The following is a 27,773-nucleotide window of genomic DNA, read 5'->3' as shown; positions in this document are numbered from 1 at the left end:
TTTTGCACACTTTGAGGTGTTCCCTGGCGTTTTAATTAAGTTTTCAAATTCTGCATATCCTTCAAGCAATAACTCTTGCTCTTCTGTGGAGAAAAAAACTGAGCGCGCTCTTTGGCCACGGTGAGCAGCCAATAGCAGCGTTGCTGATCAATGTTTCTACTATCGATACATATCCCCTTTTAACCCAGCGCATGAACGCGCAATTATCTCAGATAACTCAATCCAGCGATACTAATCATAAACAACAGGTGTGTTCGAAGAACCCAATTAGCCGGATCATGATTAGCACGATGATATCATCTTGGATGTCTCATTTGATCTCGGATGTTTTAAGCAACGTAAGAAAAACGAGCCCCAGGCCTCAACAAGGATTTTTCTTGGCCTGTATACAGTAGCCAGCACAAATGTCAAACGGGATTTATCATTATTTACTAGATAGTGTTACATTAAGCACCAACACTTCAAAAGAATTATATTTGAAACTAGACTTACATGTAATACTGAAGATATATATAAATTACAGCAACACCTCCCCCTTAGCCTTTCAGACGAGGCTCATGTTTTTAACAATAATCTTGGTGGGTGGATTCATTTAAAGTAATGTAATCGTCTGGTTTTAGCCAGTTTTCTGTCAAATACAGCACATCTAGGTTATGATCTGTAATCAGATCATTAACAAAAAGTGCTTTTGAAGAAAGCGATTGGATATTCAGCAACCTGAGCTTTATAAATAGTTTATCTGTATTATATCTGTTATTTATTTGTTGAACAACAATTAAACTTTTACCCTTAAATGGTTTTGGGAGTTTTTTGTATTTACTAATTTGGGAGAACAGACACAGTCTCCATGTAATGCTATCTAGGTGAAAGAATCTCTATGTGTTGGTGAAGCAGTATTCCGTCTTCTAAAGCCATATAAAGAATGTCTTGATTATAAGAAAACATCTGCTTTGTTGTGTAATGAGTTAAAGAGTGCATAATCTACATATTCATGTTCATCTTTTGTGAGGTTCAGGAAGTGGAATCGTCACTGTGCATTTCAAGAAACCCATAAAATTGTGAAGATTGTGAAGCAATTTTCATTTTCGGAATTATTTTCTTCACATTCTGCAATGAGGTTAAATTAATAGCTTGAAGCTTCCCTTTTTTGTGTAGTTTATTGTGTAACGTATATTGTAAAGGATTACAATTGCTGTATTGTCTCTTTCGAATGCATGCATGATAAAATTTCACTTTTGACAATCTCACATTCCCTGTTTTAAAGTGAGGAACAAAAGATTAAGTCTTAGACCAAACTATACATTACCTCTGTTCAGGACCCACTGGACAATTCTTGCGGACAGCTTTTGCCATGTGAGATGGATGGGGTGAGACAGAGATGCAGGGTGGAGTGCTGGAGATGAATGAAGAGAGGTGAGAAATTAGGTCAAAGCTGACAACAGAGATGCTGCTGCAAGATGGTCTGGGAGGAGCTCACCTGCTTAAAAAGAGAAAGAATTTCAGCAGAGAAAAGGAGAGCACAGATAATGTTGTGTAGATACTAACTAACTGCTCCTGCAGTTAGTATCTCAGGGAAGTGATAGATGATCAAACCTTAGTGGTTTGATAGATGATCGAACCTCAGTGAAGTGATAGATGATCAAATATTGTGGCATATCACAAGATATAGGCTATTCTCACTAGCACAATCATCAAGTACAACTGGGTAAGTTTATACTGAATATATTTTTAAATTATCTCCCTTTTTTTTTTACTTAAACCTTTTGAGTGTTTTTGTGGTTGTATTCAATATGCTAACTGAATAAGAAGAATTCAATGTCAATTAATTTATTAAGCTTTTTTTTAAATCTAGACTTTTAGCAATGCCATTAATTATTATGATAATTTGTCACACTTATTCAGTTGTTTATTCTAAAGGGCTTTTACACTGGGCTCGTTTGCTGCGGCCCGAGCGCGTTTGTTCCCGGCGCCCCCCGCAGCGTTGGTCTGGTTTCACACTTAACTAGATTCTATCGAACCCTGGTGCGTTTGCGTGCATATTACGTCATCACAAACGTGCACGGCGCATGATAGAAAACAGGACGCGGGTCAATATTGTGTTTTTTATTAATTCGCTGCTATTATACGCAGTTGAGTGAACAATACAGGTTTACTGTGCGTGTGTCACATAAGGTGGCCCTGCTGCTTGCAAACGGACTCTTTTGAGGAGACAGAGGATTTCCAAATTTGGTGCCCTGATTTCACGCGCAATGCACGAATACACTGCAGGGCTCACTCTCGCTCGTATCCAAGGTAAATCATCAACACTATCATCCCTTACAAGTGTTTTATTTAACTGAATACACCACAATAAGCTAAAACGCATGCGCAGGTCACTTTACTTCCTGAACAAGTCCGCACCCGAGTCCGTGCTGCTTTCACATTCACGCGAACCCCGGCACGGGAGCAACCGAACTCAGAGTAGACCACCTCCTCCAGGTAGTCGCGGGTTCGGTACCCCAGTGCGCTCCCGGGTCCCATGACAGCGTTCACATTAGCGATTTTTCACGCGAACCGTGCCCCGCCCCCGTTCCGAACTAAACTGCCAGTGTGAAAGCCCCCTTTATTCGTTTTCATGGACTTTTGGTTTTCATTACATGTGTCACATGTAATGGTCACATGTGTCACATGTAATGGTCACATGTGTTCCTTTGTTTGAGTTTCCCGCTACTCATCAGTTTCTATGGACACTAATCATCATCACAGTTGTTCGTCATTTAGTTCATCACCTTGTGTATTTTAGTTCCTCACGTTCACTCAATGATTGTCCGGTCTGTTTGCGAGTATGTATTACCTGTTGGATGAGTATTAATATCTACATTTGAACTTTATTTCTTATAATCTTCTGTCTGACTGCACCTTGCTAACATTATTATAATAATACCATTCCAGACACTGAAATGATTTGTCTTTCTTTAGCTTTTTTTAAGTTTTCCTATTAGATTCCCCACTGAAAAGTCAGAAGAATGAGCAGCAAGGTATGCCACTCCTTTTGCATTATATTATATTATATATATTATCCATTCAATATTATTTTTCTTTTCCAGGTATTTGCAACCTGGGTGCTTCTGGCTACAAGTAAGTTTGATTTATGAAGGAAGATATTGGTAAAACCAATTAAAAGTGATACTACTATAAGGAAAAAAAATAAAAAATCTCTCCTTACAGGTACAATTATCACACTCTCCAATCAGAGTAGGTGTCATTTTCCTATTTGAAAAAAAGATAAAAGAAATTTCTGCATAATCTGATATCCTATCATATTGATATCCTGAAAGTCTCACCATGGTCTACTTTATTTTGCCCTTTTTTTATCAAAACAAATTCTTCTGTTTGGTATTTATCAGGTTGTATAAGCAAGTGGTTTGACCGTGATAACCCAGGTGGAACTGGAGATTATGAGCTGTTGGCTGACCTTCTCAGTATGTATCCTGGAGAAATATGCCCGGATCCAATCGGCATAGAGGCCCAGACTATCTCAGGCCAACCAGCATCTCAAACAGGAAATGTCTTTCAAGTGTAAGGTTTAATTCAAGAAACAAATGATCTTACTTGAAGCTTTACAATATATGTAAAGATTATTCTGTCTTTCTGAAGATACAATCCAACAACTGGGTTTTCTTGTGTAAACGCAAACCAAGGAGGAGGGTTTTGTGCCGATTACAAGGTGCGCTTCACCTGCCCAGAGGAATGGTGTTCAAGTAAGTGACATTTACACCCAAAAACGGCCGCTGAGCTGTTCATTTTTACAATAGAATTCAATGATATTATCTTTTTTGGGGAATGAATGATATCGGCTCAACTGGTCATCCTCTATTAGAATGTAGGACACCCTGGTTTGACCGAGATAATCCCGGAGGAGTGGGAGACTATGAGACGCTGTCGTTAACCCTGATAGCATACCCACTACAGGCCTGCGCTCAGCCCATCGCCATTGAGGTCACAACCGTTAGTGGGACCCCAGTACTGCCGACTGGAAATAGTTTTCAAGTGTACGACCAACAATATCATTCCCTATACTAAAATTCTTTCAGATTAGAACAATGACATGGATGTATTTTGAATGTGAGATCTACAGTAGACGCAATGGCCTTATATCCCACCAAATATTTTTGCACTACTTATGTACTGAATATCTATTGCAATTCTCTTGATCAGTCTAGTCCCTGTAACTCCGACTGCTTTAAGTCTTTAGAGCTGAATTTAAGAGAATGTAAGCTCATTGCCCTGTATGCACATTTAAATTCAGAGAAATACAGATTTAACACTTGGTCGCAGTTGTAGCACTTGCTTGTAGCACTGTGCATTTTCTGAAACGCTTGCTCTTGCATATACAGTTGCCCAATTATTTTTCTACGGAATGGAAAGGGCAGCGTAGCTGCTGCCAATTATCTTAAAATGCAGTTTCTATAAATCCGGTTGTTAAATTGTATATGCAAGAGCGAGTGCTTCAGAAAAAGCACAGTCCTAGAAGCAAGTCTTTCAATGTTAACAGATGCATTCTGTTTTTGCAGATATGATCCAACACAGGGCTTTGCTTGTGTGAATGCACAACAGAATGGAGGGTGTCAAGACTACAGGGTCCGTTTCACATGTCCAACGAGTTTTTGTGTTCCAAGTATGTATCTTAACTTCATCTACTATAATTTTATATATACATGTATATGGCCTCTCTGTATATAACATACACACAACCCCAAATCCAGAAAAGTTGGGACATCTTGTAAAATGCAATAGCATTAAGTTGTTCAGAGAAAACTCAGTAAAGAAAAGTTTTTTTTGCAGAGTGTGTCCCAACTCCTCTGGATTTGGGGTTGTGTGTGTATCAGTTCACACATTTGTACATATTTACCATTTACTATAACTATTCTCTGTTCATCAGAGTGTGTAACCAGGTGGTTTGATTCTGACAATCCTAATACAAATGGAGGGGATTCTGAACTCTTGACTACCCTTCTCAGTTTGTATCCTGGGTACATTTGTCCGAATCCACTCGGAATAGAGGCTCAAACCATCTCTGGCCTGCCAGCATCTCAAACAGGAAATGTTTTTCAAGTGTGAGTCCATCAAAGGATCTGAAATGAAACTGTGTAAATGTTTTTTTATGTTCTAAAGCTCTTTTGTATTTTCTGAAGATTTAATCCGATAACTGGCTTTTCTTGTGTAAACGCAAACCAAGGAGGAGTGCTTTGTGCCGATTATAAGGTGCGCTTCACCTGCCCAGAGGAATGGTGTTCAAGTAAGTGACATTTACACACAATAGAATTCAATGAACTGATCTTTTGTTGATCATGAATGAAAGCTATCCACTCAACTGGTCATCCTCTATTAGAATGTAGGACACCCTGGTTTGACCGAGATAATCCCGGAGGAGTGGGAGACTTTGAGACGCTGTCGTTAACCCTGATAGCATACCCACTACAGGCCTGCGCTCAGCCCATCGCCATTGAGGTCACAACCGTTAGTGGGACCCCAGTACTGCCTGGAAGCAACTTTCAAGTGTAAGTATATAATTTTATAATAAAATATTATAGAAATTTTGTTATGATTGATAGGCATCTACTTTGATTCTGCAGATATGATCCACTACAGGGCTTTGAGTGTGTGAATATGCCACAGAGTGGATGGAACTGTCAGGACTACAAGGTCCGCTACACGTGTCTGCGAAGTTTCTGCAATATCTCTGTTCTCCCAAGCCTCCCATTGGATGTCACGAACATGACTAACTTAGAAGTTTAGGCTAATATCTGTCAAACTAAGTATTTAATTTAAATTTAGATTAGAAACAAAATAAACATTTGATTGCATTGCCATTTCTCGCCTCAGCTCATATCATTGTACCATTGGTGAAGTGCTAAGAACATTAGAGGAAATTGATCATTTCAATTCAAGACTCTATTTCCATGATACCTGTATACGTGTCATATAGTTAAATATTTATATTATAGGCCTCTAGTTAAATTAACAAGTCAACCATGCTGCTTTTTCCTCATAAATAACAGCAAGCGTGAAAGTTGGCTGATCATGAAATTTAGACACCAAGTTGTTAATTTTCTTCAAATGTATTCTAACTAGGCAAAAAGAGAACTATAGGTGGTAGTGTGTGTATATATATATATATATATATATATTTTTTTTTTTAGTTTGTGATCTAGTATGTTGTAATAACCTCCTGGGACCCAGGAATAGACTTTTGTCCACTGTAGTGGACATATTTTATTGAATTTCTCTGATCCCTTAAATGTCAGTTTTAATTAAATGTAGCACTCTTATGGAAATATATTTTGTAACTATCATTTAATTTTAGTTAACTAATTTTCTAATTATTTGTCATGAATAACATTTAAGGAAAATGTTATGGGGTTTCTAATCAAAATATGACTGTTACAAAACAGGGCACTGATTTCATGTCCACATCAGGACTTGAATCATATTTATCAGGCAGTTTGGGAGAAACGAGTGATTAGGGAAATCATATATTATATATTCCCTATGAAATATTAGATATGAAAATGTTACCGATTACTACACATTATTCATTACATTTTGCCTGAACACATTAATACCTTGTATAACATAGTTGAGGAGCATGTTTATACAAAGTTTGGTTAAAAGAAATCCTGAATCCTAAAAATTGATTGAATTGAAAATCATTGCTTTTGCTTATACATGTCTTTTTTAAAAAACTGAGTCCTGCCTGGTGTCCATACAATGGACATAGCATGTGAAAAAAAATATATATTTTTAACAAAAAAATATATATATATTTTAATTTGTTTATGCGCTGAACAATATAATGACATGAAATAATGCTAAATTCCAAACTTTTTTCTGGGTCTCGGGAGGATAACGTAATGAATCCATTTTTACAGTGACAGTGTCATAAATACTACTGTAGGTTACTATAATGCAAAGTTAAAGGGATAGTTCACCCAAAAATGAAAATTCTGTCACCATTTACTCACCCTCAAGATGTTACAAACCTGTATGAATTTTTTTCTTCTGTTAAACAGAAGAAATTTTGAAGAATATGGGTAACCAAACAATTGATGGTCCCCATTTACTTCCATAGTATGGGGGAAAAAATACTATGTCAATGGGGCCAATCAACTGTTTGGTTACCCATATTCTTCAAAATATCTTCTTTTGTGTTCAGCAGATGAATAAAATCATCCAGGTTTGGAACAACTTGAGGTTATAGGCTAAATGATGACAATTTTCATTTTTGGGTGAACTATAGCCCTTTAACTGAGAATAACTTGTTTTATTGTAAGGAGAATATAGGACAGCATACAGTGATATAAATTAAATTGCACACATTAAAATAATATTTTATAATAAAAAATATTACAAAATGTATGTGAATATGACTTCTATTGGCTATCATGTGTGCAGGAACACTAAAGTGTCTGCATTGGCTCTTTCCCCCCTCCTCTCTTCTGCAACCTATTCTCCCCGCTCGACCAGACTAGGTACAGTTGATGCCGAACTACGTGTTTTTTTATTTTTTTTATTTTGATGTGCGTAGAGAAAGTACTAGAACTATTTCGATGTCATTTCCGGTGGAATATTCCAGTAAATCCTGCCTTTAAAAGGAGACGCGCTGAAAATGCGAACTGCGTTGTCTGTGACAGGTGCAGTCTATAGCCTAACATAAATGTCATCTTCGTCCATTAAAGGCCATAACTGTTTTTGGGGAACCACTGAATGTGAGTAAAATTAAAAATACTGTGTCGTCGATATATAAATCCAGCAAAAGCCGTTATTTGTCGCTCGACTTTGAAGGTAAGTTTGTTCTCACATCGTGACATATCAAGTTTTAAAACAATACATTTTGAGATAAGAGATACTTTATATTGTTGTCCATATACGCAACGTAACAGTATTGCTATATTAAATGCTTAATTTAACGACTTCATGGAAAAATTCTGTATAGGGCAGAACGAGAATCAGAGTATATTCATTCAGTATAATGTTTAGTACAGTGTGTCCGTAAGTAAAATAAATGTAATGCTGTAACGTAGATGAGCACAGAAAACATATTGCAACTGGATACGGATAACGTTACAAGACAATAGCTGTCTGATGTAGTATACGCAGTTGTTTTTAGACTACAGCAATGAGATAGTGCAGTACCTGTTTATAGCCTATAGTTATAAGATCGCACCGACATTGCGCATACGCAGCCTTACAATTGCAGAAAAATTGTGTATGTTTTAGTCATAAATGCCAATTTCTCGATGCATGGGCTACTTAACCTTATTAATAAAGCATCATCATTCAGTTGTGAACTGGCAAGTGTAGTTAACAACTTGTTAGATAACAAGACTTTCCTCTTTAGTAAGGCTGAGACAGTATTCTCCGTATGTAATTTATGGCGTTTTTTTAATGCAATTTATGTGCAACATACGGTCCTGAGGCAGGAGTCGAAGTGCGTTTGAATGGATCTCGGGCATGATCTCGGGGCGTGCGGTCCATATTAACTGCGAATGCTCCGCATACCCAAGCCATTCGTGGACTCTCGTCTTGGTATTAACACTATAAATTCCCTCTTTTGAGGTGTACCATATAGCTTACGTGATAGAATTTTGGTAATACGTATGTAACTGTCAGTCATCTTTTGCCAAACGATGGTAAGCGGATCCACACAACAGCTTTGGCGCCCACGCTCTGTTGTTATGCATCGTCATCATCGTCCCGCGTTCTCATTGGTTTGCTGGCATACGGGTATTTCATGCGCAGGAAACTGTCCGCGAATGGCAGATGTGAATCGCTCGCCCAAGCGGAAATGTGCTGTTGCAGCCAGTCAGATCTCAATCAACGAAAATCACATAATTTGATACAAAACTCACAAAATTAATCTATTTTCATAGTATTTCATTTTCTCTATAGTGATTTTTGTTTTAACGGTTAAAAAAGACAGACCTACTGTAAGTAGACCTACTGTAACTATCCGAGGTCTATGCGTTTTTTTAAAAGTCATTGCATTATTTCAACTTGTTTTTTAAATAACACATTTTTATTTAGTATGCTTATATTTATTATAATTATATTGTACTTATTTTATTAATAATATAGGCTACTAATATTTATTATATTATACTTTATATTTTAATAACTTTATATTTTAAAAAATAATTTTTTTATACTTTTCTTTTTAAATTCTTAATTAAAAAATACTTCCGGCATACATTTAAAATGACACTTTTTTTTTTACAGTCTATGGTTTATACTCGCCGTGTCTGCACCTTTTTTTTACAGTCTATGGTCTGCACGAGCACAAAGGTGCGCTGGAAAAAAATGACGTCATGGCGTCAAATAAACAATTTAAAAATAATTGTGACTTTTTATCTCACAATTCTGACTTTTTTCTCACAACAGCGAGTTTACATTTCGCAATTCAGACTCTTTTTTTTTTGCAATTGCAAATGTTTATCTAGCAATTCTGACTTTATAATTCACAATTCAGTGGCTGAAACAAGCTTCCATAGTCGTGCCCGTCGAGTGCACACGTGGCGGTGTGCAAGGCATTTTTTGTAACTTTGCGTGCGGCTCCGCTTTCCGAAGATGCACGACGTACCTTGCCAAGCAGGTATGTCTGTACTGCCATCTTACCGGCACCCAGTTTGAGGCATTGTCTAATTATCTAACCCATACATGCTAATTTGCATTTATTTCCAGAACAGAAATCCGAACATTTTAAAGCCAGGTTCAAAATTCTTGTTTCATTTTTATTATCAGAGTTTTTACAGAAGGGATTTTGGATATTCTTTTATTATTCTGTTATTATCACTCCAGAAATCAGAAAATAATGTTAAAAATACTTTTTTTTTTTATTCATGTCTATGTTTTCATGTATTTTATTTTGAAGTTTTCCCATTGTCATGTGATTTCCTTGACCCCATCTTGTGATCCTTTCATGTGCTTCCCTAGTCTCATGTGTAATGTTCTGATTGGTTCCCTTGGTTCATGTGTCATGTTCTTATTGGTTTATGAGTTCATTGTGTTCGGGTGTGTCTTAAGTCATTAATTTCTGGCTGCGTCTCAATTCGCCTACTTATAGACCTTATGCACCAGAGAAACGAGGGCGCCGCCATCTTTAGAAAATTGTCTTTGAACTTCCGTTTTTGCGGTTGCTCTGTATATTTCTATGGCATCGCTGTCCAGGAATTAGCTGAAGTTGATTTACTTATTGTAGAGTTAACGAAAGGTATCATGAGCATTGTAATGTTTATGATAAGCATTGTAAAGCATATCTTAACAAATGGACCTTGGGAATTTTTTTTAACGAGCCGTTCATTCATAACTAGGCAAGATCGCTGTGAAAATACAGACCGGAAGTCAAAAGACAATGAGCTCAGCGCGGAAAAGGGGCGTGGCTACATAAGGTCTATACTACGCCCTAAAAGTACTCTTTTTGTGAAGAAAAAGTACATACTTTTGAGTGTGTAGCAAAAGAGTAGGCAAGCTTTGGGACATACTACTTCGTCATCTTTAACGGACAGCTCTGTCGCGTGCATCCTGTCACCGTAAACTGCCCTGTCAATCATCTTGTCACAGTTAAAATCCTCCATTCAATCTAATTTAATTTCTTACCGTTTCGGAGAGAAATGAAGTAGCACGTTCATCTGCCAGTCGTGGGTCTTTCATGTGGAGACTCTCCTCATGTGTTTGCAATTTGAATATAATGAAGTTCACAATGCTGCTGCAGATGCAATATAATGTAGCCGACATTGAATAAATAAATTTTCGTCAGGTTAGATACTAATAATTAATCACTCAAACCCCTTCATCTAAACCTCTCTACATAACTGCCGGACTCAAACGTCCTCCATGTCTGTAGTTTTTTTGTTTGTAGTTCTAACCGAATCCTCGTCCAATGCGCGATGGGTTGTGGGCAATATTAGCCGTTAGAGTGTGCATCGATCTCAAGAGGGTAATCCATCAGCCGGAAGTTGAAGCCTCGCGGGAGTCGCCATTGTAGCAGAACTTCACCTGCTGTTAGCATTCCATTGACTCCCATTCATTTTGGCGTCACTTTGACAGCGAATAACTTTACATCTGAGGCGTCCAAAGACTCCATTTGTCCATTATTTATTTCTAAAGAAACACGACAATGTATAAAAGGCTCCATTACCTTGTATCTTACATTATGGCCCCGTAGAAGCAGTTTTTGTAAAAATAGGCTAACGATTGCGTCATAACGAATCGACTCTCCGTCGCACAGTACAGAAATTACCGTATAGACAGGAGGAGAAGCTCGCAGGCATTTGGGGGGACGTGGAAGCATAAAGTCCGATAAAGTCGAGGGAGAAGCCCATAGAGAGTCATAAAGTTGATCCTGCTGCTAGCTCATGGACAGCTAATACTCACTCTCTCCGTCTCTGTGAGATTCGGAAGGGAATTATTCAGATTTCACTCGGCACAGCTACTAGAAGACATACAGGTTGCTCACGCGACAGGCTCAGTTTGAGCCTGCGCAGTACGCCTGGCTATCAGCTTTTAACGTGCTTCAATTTTCTCCGTTGAAATCAATGGGGTCGCTGTGTCCATTTCTTTTACTGTCTATGATCGATCTACACTTCGGATTCTGACCGGAAATAGTAGACCATCCGGGTCTCTTTGGAACACTCATTTAAACATACTACGATTTGGGACGTACTAATTCTATTTTCGAATACTATTTAGGACGGATAGTATGCGAATTGGGACGCAGCCTCTGTGGATAGCCCTCATGTTGTCATTGCCTCTTGTCTAGCTTTGTCTTTGTAACCCGCTGTTGGTGAGTTTGTTTGGTCCCCTCGGGTAATTTTCAAATCTCATTATAATTATAATTTTTTTAAATTGGGTGTTCATCTGAGTGGACAAATACACATCCAAAAATGTATTGAATTCGAGGAGTTTATATGGTTATAAGACCCCCTTAGGAATAAATGGAATATGTGAGGAATTCTTCAGTATAGAAAAACCTAAAAAATGCTCAAAAATAAAACTAAAAATGTAATTATAAAAACAATGCATTATAAAATAGAAAAAAATATATTTTAAAAAATGAAATGATACAAGCTTTCTGGAAAAGAAAAAAGTATCATTTTAGGGCTTTGGGTCATTTTGACCCACAAGGGAAGGATTTGGTACAGGATGTGCGGAAAGGATGAATGTTAAGTTCACGTTTTAAGTCAGGTCTTTGTTCATTTTGTATTTTATTTGAAATAAACTGCACATGGGTTCTCAGTTCAACTTGCCTTCAGTGGACATTCATTACAGAAAGCTAGCCCAACATCCATGAACCCAGCAGTTGCTCTGCTTCGCCTCCGTCAAGGTGATCGATCCATAGACAATGATGTTGTGGAATTCTGTGAAATTTCTTGCCAGGTGGACTTGTATGATCTTGCCTTAAAAGATATTTTTCGGCATGGATTAAATGACTTAATGAATTACCTAATGCCGGACAATACCCCTCACTGGACTCTGGCCAAGGACAATGACTGTGCACTTTTACTGAGCGGTTCTTCATTTACTGTGGGAGTTGTGGACACGGGGCCCCTCAATCCCACATTATCTACAACTCCAGAGTCTCTCGCCACATCACGAGTGTCATGCCAGAGTCTCTTCACGTCACAGGCGCCACGCCAGAGTTTCGTCACGTCATGGCCGCAACGCCAGAGTTTCCAGATGTCATGGCCGTTCTTACACTGCCACATACACTTCTTCCAGAGGCGGCGACTTCTACAGCTCCTCCAGAGGTGGCGGTGACCACCTGTGAACTAAGCCCCATGCTACGGCCACGGAGGCTGATCCCAAACTCTCTGCCTCCACTGTTATGGCCACGGAGGTCATCCACGAACTAACTGTGCCCCATGCCATGGAGTCTGTCCGTGTCTGCTCTGTCACGGCCAGGTGGGCCGTCCATATCTGTGCTTCGCCATGGCTTTCTGTGTGAGACTTCTGCCCTGCTACGGCAGTTTTCTGTGCAGCTGTGAGCTGCATCCTGGTCTCTAGCTCCACCGGCTCTGCCCTGGTCTCTTGCAGAGTCTCCAGCCGTCATGGCCGCCATGCCAGAGCCTCTCCAGGTCATGGCCACCACACCATGACCTGGACAGTCTCTAGACGTCATTGCCGCAACGTCAGAGCCCTTTCACGTCATGGCTGCCATGCCACAGCCCCCTCACATCATGACTGCTCAGATTTCCCCAGAATTTTTTTGGGTGCAGGGCTATAGTACCCAAGCTCCGGTGCATACAGAGCTTGGTTCTACATTGAATTTATCAACCATGACTCTGGTGGTTCCTAGTCCAGGGGTCCCAAGTCCGGTGGTCCTTAAGGTCATCCCACTATCCACGGTGCTTCGTAATGGCCGCCGCCATCATTGTGTGTGGGCCGCATACAGCTTCTCCAGAGGGCGCCAACGACCGCTACAGCTCCTCCAGAGGTGGTGGTGAGCACCTGTGAACTGTCTAAGCCCCATGCTATGGCCACGGAGGCCGTTCTCGAACTATCTGCCATTCTGCCTGTCATGTCACGGGCATGGAGGCTGTTGCCAAACTCTCTGCCTGCACTGTTACAGCCATGGAGGTTGTCCATGAACAAACTGCCCCATGCCATGGAGTCTGTCTGTCCATGTCTGCTCTGTCACGCCCAGGTGGGTTGTCAATGTCTCTGCTCTGCCATGGCCTCCTGATCTGTGGGGGTCTTCTGTGCAACTGCCGACTCTGTCCTGGTCTCTTGCACCATCAGCTTCACCTTGGTGGTCTACGGATCCAGGCCCGCCTCTGCTCCATGATTAGGGTCCGCCACTGCTCCACGGTCCTTGGTCTCAGCCACTGCTCCATGGCCCAGGCCCGACACGGTTCCACGATCAAGGCCATGTTCCAGGTCCTTTTTCTCTTCACTCGCCTGTTTTGATTGGTTCCCTTGGTTCATGTGTCAAGTTCTAATTGGTTCATTGTGTTCAGGTGTGTCTTGAGTCATTAGCCTTTGTGTACATACAGTACAGCCCTCATGTTATCATTGCCTCTTGTCTAGCTTTGTCTTTTTAACCCGCTGTTGGTGAGTTTGTTTTGTCCATACTCATGATTCAAGTCAGGTCTTTGTTTATTTTGTATTTTGTTCATGTTTTATTTCAAATAAACTGCACATGGGTTCTCATTTCAACTTGCCTTTAGTGGACATTTGTTACTTAACGAACAAACCTTATGTAAAAACCTATTTAGATATATAGATTTTTTGTATGTAAGTGGTATTGAAGTGGAGAATTTTGGCTCAGTGCATGAGGGGAAAAATAGGTTTTAAAGATATGTATTGTAATTAAAATCTACAGATGCAAATAGATAAAGTAATAAAATAAAAACAATTAAATGTGTCTTAGATGTTTTCTTTCCTCAAGTCTGAAAGAAGACATGTTATAGAATTAGCCCAAATATATCTAAATTGACCAGCGCAACAAAAACAATGGTTGTTCTTGCCTTAAGTGGGGGTCTTTAAGAGTGCAATTGGCACAAAAAAACCCCACCATGTTACAATATTACATAATACAGTGGTGTGTCTTGGTGGGCTGGTCTACCTGTGAGGCAAGACTTGAAAGCGCACAATACACTCTGTTTTTTGCTGTAATCCATGATATTATGTTATTCTTCTTATTGCCATATGTTAAAGCTGCTTTTCTTATGTGGTTTAGTTGCAGTGCTGTTTGACTTGGAGAAATTTGGAGACCATCATGATCCTTCTGACTCCTACATCTGGTATGTAGATTAATCGATCCGTATATGTAAAACAGTGGTACATGTCATTTCTGCTCCCTGCACAGCTAAGAATATGGCTGTTTGTTATGTTTGGGATTGTTAATAATGAGTGGCACTAGCTGTGTTTCTGCAGTCAGTAATGGTTGGCACAGGCCTGGACTTCCTCATATGCTGAGGACAGCTCTGGAGCTTTAGAGGCTAGGTTGCACTTTAACTCAGTATCTTGAGCTGGATTTAAGACCATTTTTGACTATTTATTCATCACCAATAGTAGTTTCTTAGTAGAAGGCTCATATGTCTGTTATTTAAAAACATATGGGCTATTATTTTGCATGACTTATGGTAGTATTTGTCCTGAAGTTGCTTATACTTTTTAACCTGCCTATTTACACTGAGGTTCAGTTACGCAACTGAAGTGATGTGCTACCTACGGACAGTATTAGACCGTATTAGTGTTCTAGAAACAGATAAACGTTAATCCTGTCAATCCGGGCTTCTGTCACATGGAGCAGAGGAACTAAGCATGCAAGAAGACCTTTGGTAATGGCTACGTGGGGTCTTTAAGCAAAAGTTAGTTGATATGCTCTTTGGTATTTCTGTCAATTGTTAAGATTACACTGCCACAACAAAAAGGAGATATTTTCCCTGCTTCAACTCATCCCTTTAGACTTGGGACTAATTTCTAGTTCTTTCTCTAGGTAAAACTGGATAGATAGTACGAAAGCTCAAATTACATATTATCTAAAGGTCCGTAAACAGGAAGCTACTATAATTCTGTATCTCACTTATCTTAAAGTCCCCCTATTTTGCTGTTTTAAAGGTTCCTAATTTTGTTTTTAAGGTCTCCTACAATAGGTTTACATCCATCCAAGTCCAGAAAACACTTTCATATTCTCATAATATTGCACATCACCTAATTTCTCAAATAGTTTGAAACAATTTGTTCGAAGATTCAGTCTCTCGAAACCACGAGCCTACTCTGTTCTGATTGGTCAGATGGCCCAGTCTTGTTGTCATTTGTCTACAATTTATAGCACATGTCAGAAACGAAGCCCCCCTTACCATATTTGAATTTCAACTCCGGAGGCTTCCTCAATCCTCAGCGATTGTACAGACTGTAAGCACAGTATTAATGGCATTGATTTTACCTTATCAATTTGAGCCTGAGTCAGATGATGAAACACTGGAAGAACTAGTTGATCAACCCAAACCTCCTTCAAAAGAACGACTTGAGCATGACGTTTCTCAGTGGTAAGTTTTTTACTAAGTCAGTATTAACAAGTGTATTTCCATCAACAAGCCGATGTGTATATTTCTAAGTGCACATGTGGGAACTGTATCATTAACTGTGTCAATAACGGTACATACGTTAGCCGAGCACTAACGTAAATGACTGATGTAACATTACAGTTTGTAAACCAAAATCTCGCTTCATCCTTTATCATTACTCAAGGTAGTAAGAATTATTAATGTGCATTAATTGACACAATTTTAGGTAGGCTAATAGTGGGCCCACAGCTGAAAAGCAGAAATATTTCAGTTAGACAGTGGGTCTCATTCACTAAGCATGCATACGCACAAATTTGTGTGTGAAATCTGTGTACGAATGTTTTCACGAACAAATCATTCACCAAAAACATTTGTACTAAAATCTATTCTAAATGTGCGAAAAAAGGAAGGAACAACTGAAACCACATGTACGCAAAAAGCACTTTCTCTGTGCGGCCTTATAATAGTGTTAAGAAGTTATATTTCATCTTAACACAATTATTATATTATATAAAATAATACAATAATTATAAATTATAATATTTATAATAAATAATACAATTTACTTCCATCTTAAATATATTTTACATCATATACAGTGAAAGAGTAAGAAAAGCTGCATTAAAGCTTAAGCTGTGAGGTTTCTCTGAATAATGCAGATTCATGCTTATGTACAGCTGGCTAATAAGAGGTCTGTAATCTGGGTCTGTATAAAAGGTGTTTATTGTATTTGAACTGGTTTTATGAATGACACACTTGGCTCGAGGATCTGTTGAGAGAGCGGCATATGTTTGATGAGAGTGTCTAAAGGCTGTAAAGGAGTGGTTGTGCGGAAACCCCTTATATGGAGATAGGTTGGGTGTGTTTTATGCAAATGACTAACCGAGTGCACGTGGTCACTCATTTAGAAGACTCCAAATTCACTAACATTAGAATGAGATTAAAAACAAATCATGTACGTATGCACGTGTTGTGAATTAGGCTGAGATTTTTCGTGAGAAGTTCGAAATAATCAAATACGAAATAATCCAATTATTAGTGAATGAGACCCATTAACTTGAGTTATCTGGTTAGCTGGTGCACTGGGTGTACACAATATAAAACACAAAACTACGTATTTTGAACACTCAGTAGGAAATATATACATCAATAATTAATCATACTTGCAGGTTGTGATTTAAGAGGAGCAAGTTGGCGTTTTGCAAATCCCGAGTTGACCTCGCCGAGATTTGAGAAGCAGTCGTCAGTAAAATGACAGGAACACAACAAAAGGCTATACTGCTATGGTAATTTTAACCCCTGACTCTTCACATCCTCATCCTTTGAAAGTGTTTACAAAGAGAGTGCTTTAGCAGCACAGTAAACAGCATCTTCTCGACATGTCGACAACACAAACCAACTACAGTGTTTGAGGGCGGGTCAAAGTAGAAATTGTTCGCGGGCATCCAATAAAGACCATAGGATGGCTTTATGCAAATTTGTTACATACAGGTACGTAAATATATGTTATGGAAGTGAGACTGGATTTACTGATGACTCGTTTTGGCAGTTCAGAATCGATTCTTTCTTTTGGGAGATGATAACTTTATTTGTCATGCACTTTGATCTTTAAAACTTTGCAGACCTTTTACTTTCACACAATACATTAAAATGTAATATTCGAAAAAGCATAATAGGGGCACTTTAATATAAGAAGGTGTTACTTTCATAGTTTACTACAACACTGTCATGCCACATTTCATTAGTTAGTCCAATACTAGTGTATTTTGCATCATTTTATGAGAGGCATTTTGTTTTTGAAACTTATATAATTATTTTTCACATATAATAGACCATGCTGATTTTAATTAAAATCTTTTTGCATATACATTTACTGTAAAACTTAAAAGTTTTACACTACACTTACACTATTTGGTTGAACTATAATAGGTCTATACACTACTGTTTAAAAGTTTGGGGTTGGTAAGTCTCTAATGCTCACCAAGGCTGCATTTATTTAATTAAACACACAGTAAAAAAGTAATATAAGGAAATATTATTGTGATTTAAAATAATTTTCTATTTCAATATATGATTTAAAATTTGATGTATTCCAGTGATGACAAAGCTGAATTTTCAGCAGCCATTACTCCAGTCTTCACTACCAATATAATTCATATTTACTTACTTTAATTAGCTTTATTCATTTAAGGTTATGTTATTCTCAATGGATATCTCACATTCTTTAATAACCTTTACAGAAATAATTTGAAATGAGGTCCAATTGCCTTAATATACAAACAAACATCAAGCTCTATGGTGAATTCTGTGTGTTGGCATGTGCTGTGTCTCATTGACTGTTTTCTTTCAGATGAAGAGTCGCTTGAAATCGACTGGCTTTGGAATCACATCAAGTTCAGGTTACAAAACACAATAGTAGGAACCCTTCCTTAAAGGTGAAGTGTGTGATTTAATCCTAGTTTAATATGCAGAAATCGGCTATAATAAGCCTTTTTTTTTCTGATTCCCCCTGAAAATGTGAACACTGTGGTTTTGTGGCACTATCAAAACAACACTCTGTTGGTCTGAGCAGACAGACGTAGCAACATTGGCTCAACCAATGGTGTGGGTTTAAAGCAGAGCTATCTGTTGTGCTGACCGGTGGCAGACGGGGGATGTGTTTGTTTGCTAGTGACACAAAAATTACACACTTCACCTTTAAACCTTTTCAATGTCTTTGTGAATGCTATAGGCAAGATTTTTTGTATTATGAGCTTAAAATATTTACACGTAATGTGCATGTGTTCTTGCATGCTTCCCTCACCTAGAAAAGCAGCACATGCCAAAAAATGAAAGTTGACCTGCAAAGACCTTGTCATGCATACAAATGTTTGTGTCTTTTGTCATATCAAATTTGCAAATGGGGGGCTTGAGTCTCCACAAGCATTCCAATGAAGATCTTTGATAGCATAATGACTAAAATGTGACAAACGATGATGTGAATTTCTCTAGGAAAACACAAATTCAACCACTTCAGATGTTCATTTAGATTTTATGCCCACTGATTTGCTCCAACTCAAGGACTTCTTTGTGTGACTTCATTGAAAATCACAGCAGTGTTTCAGTGGCAAACCGACTTGGTCACACTTAAAGAAAAGCACTAGAATTCTAACAAGTCTTTCTTGCTTATTTACCGATTTTGAGAACTCTCACTGTTAATATTCTTTTACCTTTATAACTATCATATGTATAGTGTAACAATTTCAGTTGCTGGATGAAATTGTAATGGGTGCTTGAATGCAGTACAAAAAATGGTTGATGAGTAAATGATTTGAGAATGCTGCTTTAATATTTGAATCTGCAGTGCACTGCATGATTGCCAGTTGTTGTGGGTGTGAGCAAGCATAACTTCTTTTACAAAGACAGGCGTCTCGTTGTAAAAATGGTTATGTCAGCCATTTTTAATACTCCCTCAATCAACTGATTGCTGACCACTTTCTAAACACTGTAGTCAAAGCAACACCAGATTCTCTTATCCAAATGAACCAAACTCTAACGTCAATCGAACACGGGTGCGCGCCAAAAGTAACTTAAAGGTTTAAAGATAAAAAAAAAAAAAATGTTTTCAAATATTTGAACAAATTGCAGTGTAAACAAAACCCTTTTGCAAAGCTTCAGTTTTAGAGGGCTAATGGTTGTAGATCATGTGATGATGAATCATAACTCCAGTAATGTTCTTTCCCAAAACATCTTTCTATTTTCTGTTGAAAATGTGTAATTTGCTATGGTAATAGTGCTTTGTGGTTTTAGTGCACAGGGATGAACAGTCATTTGGTTGTTTTGATCATATCAATCAAGTGAGCAAGAGTTTATTTTTTCGGGTAAATGTCTTTTATACCTCAGCATATCGTTTAGAATGTCATAATTACTGTCTAATTGAAATGACAAATATTGTACAGTGCTTTAGAAAGAAGACTTGAAACTGATGCCTTCACATTCTTCAATAGTAACACTAGGTGTCAAATTCATCACAGTGCCTGGAGTATGTTGCGGGGCTCCACTCAATGCCCTCTATTAATACCACCACAGGCACGGACACAGGGATCGGCTCTCACACCTGATCAGACTCCTTTTCCACCTTGAACTTCGAGACGACTGTGGCATCAAGAGTACACTCCTAAGGGATTGAGTGGATTTTAGGCACTGGTGAGAGTAATCCTCCTCTTACTCACAAAAGGTGAACGGGTCGGGCATCCACACTGAAGTGGCACCCAGTTAGAAAAATTCTTGAAAATTGCTTTCTTCTTCGCACTGAGCCCTGCCCGGAAAAACACAGGCTGGCGCCGCCATAGTGGATGAGATGGAGCAGGTCTAAGAAGTCCTGTGTCTGTTCCTCGAGGGAACAATCCCCCTGTGAAAGGATAAGGATTTGTACTGCCGCTAGATCCATTCTGCTGGGTTTGATGCCGAGGAGATCAGGATCTATTTTCTGCAGTTTGTTATTTATTAAAAAATAACAAAGGTACTCAGCATATACTGGAATCAAAAACCATGAACAGAACAACCTGCTAATAGCAACGAAGATGGAACCAAGACTAATTGAAAACAGACTCAATATATACTAACACAAACCAATGAGCGAAACGAGAAACAGGTGCAGTGCATAATAATCAATCAATGAAAAACCAGGGTGACAAACACATACACAGGCTACAGAACACAAAACCAACTCAAACTCAGATCAAACGCATTTTTTTCGCATCAAGCGTATTATTTCATATAATTATACTATTTATTACATAATTATATTGTTTTATTATTCACATAATAATGTGAATACAAAGGTTGTTTTTTAAGAAATATGGCTTTAACACTTTTTGCAATAAGTGAGAGAATCATTTGTGGTCCTCTGTTTAATGTTAATAATACTATGTTAATATGTTTTAGAGAGGATAAGTGAATAATTACAAGAATCACATGTTTAGACTATGGAAGAACTTGCACTTTATAGTTAGTTAACAGATATTTTAAATAAAGTTTAACTAGTTGACTTCAGTGGAATTCATTCAATTCACACTTTAATATATTTTTATGTAACTGAGAGCTCTTCAAACATGCACTGAACTCGCTGTTGTGTAATTGCTCATGTTTTTTGTTGTTGTTTTTTTTGGTAGCCTTTTTCCAGGACGCTAACAAACTGCTTCTAAACGAACAGGCTAACTGGGTGCATCTAAAGGAGTTTGCCCGGAAAAATGCTGCCAACTCTCTTTCTGTTGCCAACATGCTCATGGGCATGGCCTCAATCCTCTGCAGTCTCAACGGGTATGCATTCATGCTTTTGATTTTGTACTTCACAGCGAAAATCAAATGCATAAAGAAATATAACTTTTTTCATTTTGAGATAAATCTATTTGACTTGGTGACAATTCATTATGGGAATGTTGTTACAGTAGAAGGAAGTTTAAAGGGATTTCAGCCAGCAGCCAAAAAAAAGTTTGAGCTTAAATTCAGTTAAATCTCTTTGACTTAATTGTAGTTTTGTGCTTTCTTTCTTTATGTCCCTGTTATTCACAGCCATCACCATGCGGCCTGCTGGCTGGTTCTGATCGGTTACCTGCTGGATTTAGCAGATGGAGCGGTTGCTAGGCAACTGAATGCTTGTTCTGCACTGGGTGAGTAGTGTTGAGTGTTCTTAAGTTCAAGTGAGTGGGGCCAGGAGTGAGTCTTGTTGCTTTAGATGCTTTTATCTTCAGTCCCCTTATCAAGAAATAAAAGGAAGGGAAGGAATAAATGATCAATTTAATAATTCAAACATAAACATGTAAAGAAAAGCAGTTGTAAAATTATATTTTGAAAAGCAATTTAAAATAAGCATTACATTTTGTTCTTTAATTTAACAACATTTTGAAATACATTGAGATACAGTGTACACAAGGAAACGAAACAACGTTTCTCCAGGACGACAGTTCTACATAAAAACAACACCAGACTACAAGACTGGACCAGACAAACACAGATTAAAGTAAATTATATAAACTACTAAAAACACTAGAAAGGACTTGAACTAGGGCTGTAAAATCAATTAATCGTGATTAATCGCATCTAACATAAAAGTTTGTGTTTATATAATATGTGTGTGTGTGTGTATGTGTGTATATATATATATATATATATATATATATATATATATACACATAGATATTATATAAACATACATTTTTATGTTATATGCTATTAATTAGATTTTACAACCCCACTAAGAACTAAAATGGTAAGAATAAGGACAGAAAAGATTACACAGGTCAACAAAAAATTGCAAATAGTGTGGTACAGTACAGATACAATAGCACATAAGGCACAGTGAGGACAATGCCGAATTTTAAAATTTATTTTCAATTTAAAATTAAGTGGTTTTAAATGTATCTGTTAATTTGTCCATTTAAAAAGTTACTTATTTACATTTATTATGTTTGAATTATTAAATTGATAATTTATTCCAACTTTTTTCCCCACTGCTATAGTATACTTCTGCTAAATTAAATAAAAAATATGAATAAATAAACATTGAATTTTTCTGTTACTCTGTCAACATCTAAAATGAACTCATTGAAAAATGCATTCATTTGTAACTTGAAATAAATTTAAATGAAATAAATTTAAATGAGTCAATACATCTTCCAGAATGTGTTTTAGTCTTACCCTGATTCACTATGGTAAACCTATAATAAGTGTTTATATTTTAGACCTGACGGGATGGTTTTGCGGGACATTGCTTATGTACGTCACTCTCGCCACATCTGTAAATAGAGAAAAGTATCTTCAGCTTCTTTAACGTGTGAGTGGCATAGGTTAGTTGTCACAACAAGCGAGAAAGTTTGACATGGAGCACACTAAAGAATCTGTAACAGAGCTCATAATAAAATTAGACTTTGGCTTGACTTTTCAGAGATGGCGAGAACTGAGGGATTTGAAATATTGTGAAAAGAAAACTCTAACACAGTTCATTGTAAATGATTCTAAAGCGTACGCACATGGATTTGTTCTTAACATCATTCTTACGTTATTGAATTTGGAGTATTCTAAATGAGTGACCGCATGCCCAAGGTTATAAATCATAAAACTTGCCCAAACCATGTCCATATAAGGGCTTTCCACACGCAAACATGACGCTCTCGCATAATAGCACTCGTAACAAGAACCCCGATAATAATAAACACCTTTAATACAGACCTAGATTACAGACCTCTGATTAGCAAGCTGTACATAAGCGTATTTGCATCTTTATGCAGAGGAAGCTCACAGCTTGTTTAAAAAAAAAATCGGAAATTTAGAAAATTAAGAATGAAAGTTATTGATGAATCGGGATTTGTTCGCGAAACCGTTTGTACGCAGATTTTCCGCACACAAAAAAAGAAAGAAAAAAAAAGCAGGTTTTCTCTTTCAAACCACGAAACCTTGCCAACTCTGTAGTGGGAAACCAGTGGATTGTGCAGGTGGTCACGTCCACCCAGCTGCCTGAAATAGCTCCGCAATGCCCTCACAATGCCAAGTCACTTGTACTCTTGAGCTGCTTTCTGTTGTCGCTCTGTTGTTCTGCATGACCTCACTGATGGTTGTTGTTTTGCCTCCCTTTTATGGCAATTGAACAGTTCGTTTGTGATGAAGCAGCCTAATTCAGGGGGATCATGTTCTGATTGTTTGTTTTATCCCGATGCTTTGGACCACCAACATATTTGACATTGCTCAAATTGTTGACCACGGAATTGGAATACCAGTCCACTTGTTTGGACACACACTCAAATGTTCCAACCTGGTGAAAACATGCCCCCACCTCTCTAGATAAAGAAACTCCTGAATGTTGTTTATAGATGATGATAATGAGCTTTTTTGGACTGGCATGAAGATTTTTCTCTGTTTCTCTTTTCAGATTGTATTAATAGTTTAATTAATAGTTTAGTGCATTAATGGGAATGGAACGGATGGTCGACTGGTAATCCAACAACAGAATAATCGATTAGCATCACAATAACTGTCAGCACAAGTGATGGGAAGTCCAACTCATTTCCGTCAATCAGTTTGTAGCAAGGTTAGTGTTCAGGGAAGAAGGAGGCGGGAACCGGCGAATGTTCCACATAACTTTAATTCATAAATAAACAAACACAAAACGAAAGTAAAGCGGCAGCCCCTCACGGACGCCTGCTGCACAAACATAACAAAACACAATGTAAATAGTCCAGGCCTGGTCCTCTATCATCCTTCACTGCTGTCACTCCTTTTATCCTCCCAGAGCTCCTCCTTGAGACATTCGAGGCGCATTAGCAATCATGCAACCGGCCTCGCTCCATTCCCATGGCTCTCGGCCCCGCCCTGCTTGCCACACAGTTCTTTAAAAGAAAACGATTCAGCGACTCTAAATTAAGTTTATTTAAAGTTCTGGAGGAGCACATTCAGGTAATCAACCAATCCGCATCGCAAGAGGAAGCTGGTATATATAGCCGTCCCTCACCTCTGTCCCGCGTCAGTTTCACAGCATCCCTCCACCAACCCATCGCCTCACACTTGGCTGGTTTCTATCCCAGTCAAGGATGGGGAGCACTCTGGGTTCAGGCCAATTTCCGAGCTCAGAGCCCTTCCCCGGAAGTTTTAAGTCGATGAGTGCTTAACTGTGATGCCAGTAACTCGTTTCCACATCACGCTTTGAACCGTAGTGCCTGGCTGTTACAAACTGTGAGCCAAAACTTGGGATTTTGGCATGTCAGCTAGTCTTAGCCTCAGATGTCATGCCCACAGACCATTCGCTGAACGTCTGATGCATAAGGCACACAAAATGGGAAACAATTCGGGAGTTTCGAAGTCATTATCTGATTGGTTGAATTCTAGGGGATTTCCGGGAGACGTGTGTCACGTTCTTTAACGGTCTGCCTGGAAACAAAGCCATCGTGATGCCCTTATGGAAGGAGAAAGCTGTCATATTTACAACTGCGACAATGAGTCGCATAACAGGATCAACTAACTGCTGGATGTTCAAAAGTATATGTATATAATTTATTAGATGCACCGCAGTCTGTTATTGTAGGGACAGTGTCTTGTGCATTGAATGTTGTGTTTTTGAGATGCAACAATGTTTTTTGTTTTGTTTTTTACTGCAGGTGCAAAGTTGGATGATTTTGCTGATTTCACAACTTTTGGAATAGCAACATCTCTCATCTTAAGGACACCCAGTCTACTGGATAACATCCTGTGCATGTTGTATGTGCTGTCTGTCTTTACTCGTCTCTGCTTCTTCTCTAGTGGTGAGGAACTTCCACCAAGATTGTTTACATACAATACATACATAACACACAACCTTTGTCTTTAGCTGAACTATTCTGTTTGCCAACCCAAGAGAAATCTCACTCATTTATAATGATAAAAAAAATTACCACTTTTATTCAGGAAGGATGCATCAAATTGATCATAAGTGACAGTAAAAGCATGTAATGTTACAAAGGATTTCTATTTCAAATAAATGCTGTTCTTTTGAACTTTGTATTCAAATAATCCTGAAAAAAAAGTATCACTAAATTGATAGTAAGAAATGTTTGAACACTAAATCAGCATGTTAGAATGATTTCTGAAGGATTGTGTGACACTGAAGAATGGAGTAATGGCTGCTGAAAATTCGGCTTTGCCATCACACGAATAAATTACAAGTAGAAAACATTTATTTCACAATATTACTGTTTTTACTGTATTTTTGATCAACTGCAGCCTTGGTGAGCATAAAAGACTTCTTTCAAAAACTTCTAAACTTTTGAACGGTATATATCCCTATAAAAAGTGGCTGTCAGTTAGAGATGTGTCTGCTGTTTTCCGCAGGAATCCCGTTCATGTACCGTGGCCTACCATGCATCTACTCCTCTGCCATCCTAGTGTGTGTTTCTCTGCTGACTGGAGGAAATATGGCAGTACTGAGAATCTTAGCAGTGGCCATGATTATCTTCATGGTCAGTCAGACCTTCTACCCTCATGACAGAGTACTGGAGTCTCAGGCCTGGAAGAAGGTGGTCTACATTGGCGGTAAAGCCAATAAACAATAAATGACTAGCTAATAAATTAAAGTTCTACACTATTTTGTCTAAATTAATAAAATGCAAAAGAATGAATTCGGCATTACAACATTGTATTAAAATGAATATTCATTTTGAGATTTACTAAAGGTTACATGATGTAAATGTAATCCAATTATTGCTGCTTTTAAAGATTCGTTTTAGGTGGGTGTTCAGTGTAAAAATAGGGAAATTAGCATGTACATTTAAATATTTACCAATTTTCACCAAATGATTGCATAATTTTTTTTTTTTTTTCTATTTAGGAATTGCCATGGTGTTTTGCCCCTCCTTCCCTCCAGCTTGTGTTTACTACTTGTTATGGTCAGTTTCCTACATACTGTTTCCAACAACCCTTTGGAGCTGCAAAGTGTAAAGGGGTAATGGCCTATGAGGCTCATTCGACAGAGAACCCCTGAAAAATCAAACCAATTTAGAAAATCAGAAAAATCACTTTTTGTTTTGAGGTGATGAGCTTCATGAAATCTACATGATCTACAATAGGAGGCCTACAGTACGGACATTTTGATTGCTGCTGTTGTTTCATCGCTAAGGATGAGAAATGCTCTTTGCCTCTGCTTCACACATATTGTCATGTGTTTGAAGGTCATGTTGACACAGACACAGTAGATGGTCTCTAATACACTATGTGTGGTGTTTGTTGCACAGTTCAGCCTGACTGATTTGAATCTGAAAAGGCAAGAAGCAGAGTAGAGATTGTCAAATTTGCTGTGGAATTTATACTTGTAGAATTATGCTTATTATTATTTTATTTTTTTTAATTGTGGTTATTGTTTAAGAGACTGATCCGAAAAAGACAACTCAACTCTTAATCATAATCATATTTTTTGCTTTCTTTATTCTGATTACATTCCCCCTTTTTAAATAAATACCATAAGGGAATTTTATGCATATGATCTGTGTCATTTCATGTAAAAATAAAATAAAACAGAAAACACTACAGTATGAATAAGGTAGTGGCTCATGTAGTTTATCTGGTGCCTGGTTCATGTGTGACTTTGATCAACACTTTATGTCCCATATAATATTAGCTAGGCCTTTTAAAACAAATTCCTCAAATATGAAGAATGTGGCAGTTGGTTTAATCTTGATAAATGAGTTTTATCTGTATCAGTTGGCCTCTGTTTTAAGGGGTCCTGCTTTCTGACTCAGTAATCAGTAATTACTTGTTTAGCAAGTGATCTTCCATTGGATTTGCTATGTTCTGTTCACAGGTTCAATGAGAGATTATTACCCTGCAACATAACAGTATTGAGGCATTATTTTGTGTTTTGTGCACCACTTGTGGTTACTTTTTATTAAAATTTAGTTGGTGTTAAAAAGAAAATGTCTGTGTTTTTTAAAGGTTTATCTGTGAGGGATTTGGATGGTACACCCTTGTACCATGGTATCTATTTCCATCAAAATACTGCAGTACTTTTACTGCTGTGCAACAGCAAAAAAGCAGTAATTAGAAATGTAGGCCTACTCAAAGTAAGTTAAACCCATTCTTTTAAAATGATGTCCTGTGACAGGAAAAAAGGTTGTTTAAGTTATTTTAATGGTAAAATCTCACTTGAATTGTCAAAACATTTACATGTATCAATTTAGCAGACACTATTATTCAAAATAGGCAGGCAGTCACATGAAAATTGTT

At 37.9% G+C, this 27,773-nt stretch overlaps 2 protein-coding genes and 1 long non-coding RNA gene across 8 annotated transcripts; all 3 read left to right on the top strand.

Moving 5' to 3' along the window:
• The first annotated feature begins 1,543 nt into the window (after positions 1-1,543).
• On the top strand, positions 1,544-2,796 carry LOC130075633 (uncharacterized). The gene is made up of 3 exons (XR_008805555.1): positions 1,544-1,559; positions 1,625-1,705; positions 2,700-2,796. It is a non-coding gene; the product is annotated as an uncharacterized LOC130075633 (long non-coding RNA).
• A 167-nt stretch (positions 2,797-2,963) lies between these two features.
• On the top strand, positions 2,964-5,778 carry si:dkey-205h13.2 (mucin-5AC). The gene is made up of 11 exons (XM_056240450.1): positions 2,964-3,017; positions 3,087-3,117; positions 3,208-3,234; positions 3,387-3,558; positions 3,637-3,740; positions 3,860-4,031; positions 4,554-4,657; positions 4,922-5,096; positions 5,175-5,278; positions 5,372-5,540; positions 5,616-5,778. The coding sequence occupies exons 1-11, from the start codon at positions 3,006-3,008 to the stop codon at positions 5,776-5,778; spliced, it is 1,233 nt and encodes a 410-aa protein (XP_056096425.1). The 5' UTR covers positions 2,964-3,005.
• A 1,853-nt stretch (positions 5,779-7,631) lies between these two features.
• Positions 7,632-27,464, top strand: tmem269 (transmembrane protein 269). 6 transcript variants are annotated; one of them, XM_056238454.1, is made up of 8 exons: positions 7,632-7,824; positions 14,723-14,780; positions 18,400-18,448; positions 21,203-21,350; positions 21,603-21,700; positions 25,178-25,321; positions 25,887-26,087; positions 26,383-27,464. In XM_056238454.1, exons 3-8 carry the CDS (start codon positions 18,400-18,402, stop codon positions 26,490-26,492), a joined length of 750 nt encoding a protein of 249 aa, XP_056094429.1. In that variant the 5' UTR covers positions 7,632-7,824; positions 14,723-14,780; the 3' UTR covers positions 26,493-27,464. The 6 variants fall into 6 exon arrangements, with proteins under 6 accessions (XP_056094429.1, XP_056094448.1, XP_056094439.1 ...); XM_056238464.1 differs by having other exon boundaries at positions 7,634-7,748; XM_056238473.1 differs by lacking the exon at positions 18,400-18,448 and having other exon boundaries at positions 7,633-7,824.
• Positions 27,465-27,773: the final 309 nt, after the last annotated feature.

This window comes from Rhinichthys klamathensis, unplaced genomic scaffold, assembly GCF_029890125.1.
Source record: "Rhinichthys klamathensis goyatoka isolate OS25496 unplaced genomic scaffold, OSU_Roscu_1.1 h1tg000020l_1, whole genome shotgun sequence".
Classification (NCBI taxonomy): domain Eukaryota; kingdom Metazoa; phylum Chordata; class Actinopteri; order Cypriniformes; family Leuciscidae; genus Rhinichthys; species Rhinichthys klamathensis.
This window is presented reverse-complemented; position numbering and strand designations above follow the sequence as displayed.

What these genes read in the sequence shown, in the direction of transcription:
- si:dkey-205h13.2 (XM_056240450.1), top strand. An exon ending in CCCAGAGGAATGGTGTTCAA is followed by an intron (nt 3,741 to 3,859) that starts GTAAGTGACATT and finishes ATCCTCTATTAG; the next exon opens with AATGTAGGACACCCTGGTTT. An exon ending in AACGAGTTTTTGTGTTCCAA is followed by an intron (nt 4,658 to 4,921) that starts GTATGTATCTTA and finishes TCTGTTCATCAG; the next exon opens with AGTGTGTAACCAGGTGGTTT.
- tmem269 (XM_056238445.1), top strand. Translation starts at nt 18,367, where the DNA reads ATGTGCTGTGTCTCATTGACTGTTTTCTTTCAGATGAAGAGTCGCTTG. An exon ending in TGGAATCACATCAAGTTCAG is followed by an intron (nt 18,449 to 21,202) that starts GTTACAAAACAC and finishes TTTTTTTGGTAG; the next exon opens with CCTTTTTCCAGGACGCTAAC. An exon ending in TCTCTGCTTCTTCTCTAGTG is followed by an intron (nt 25,322 to 25,886) that starts GTGAGGAACTTC and finishes TGTTTTCCGCAG; the next exon opens with GAATCCCGTTCATGTACCGT.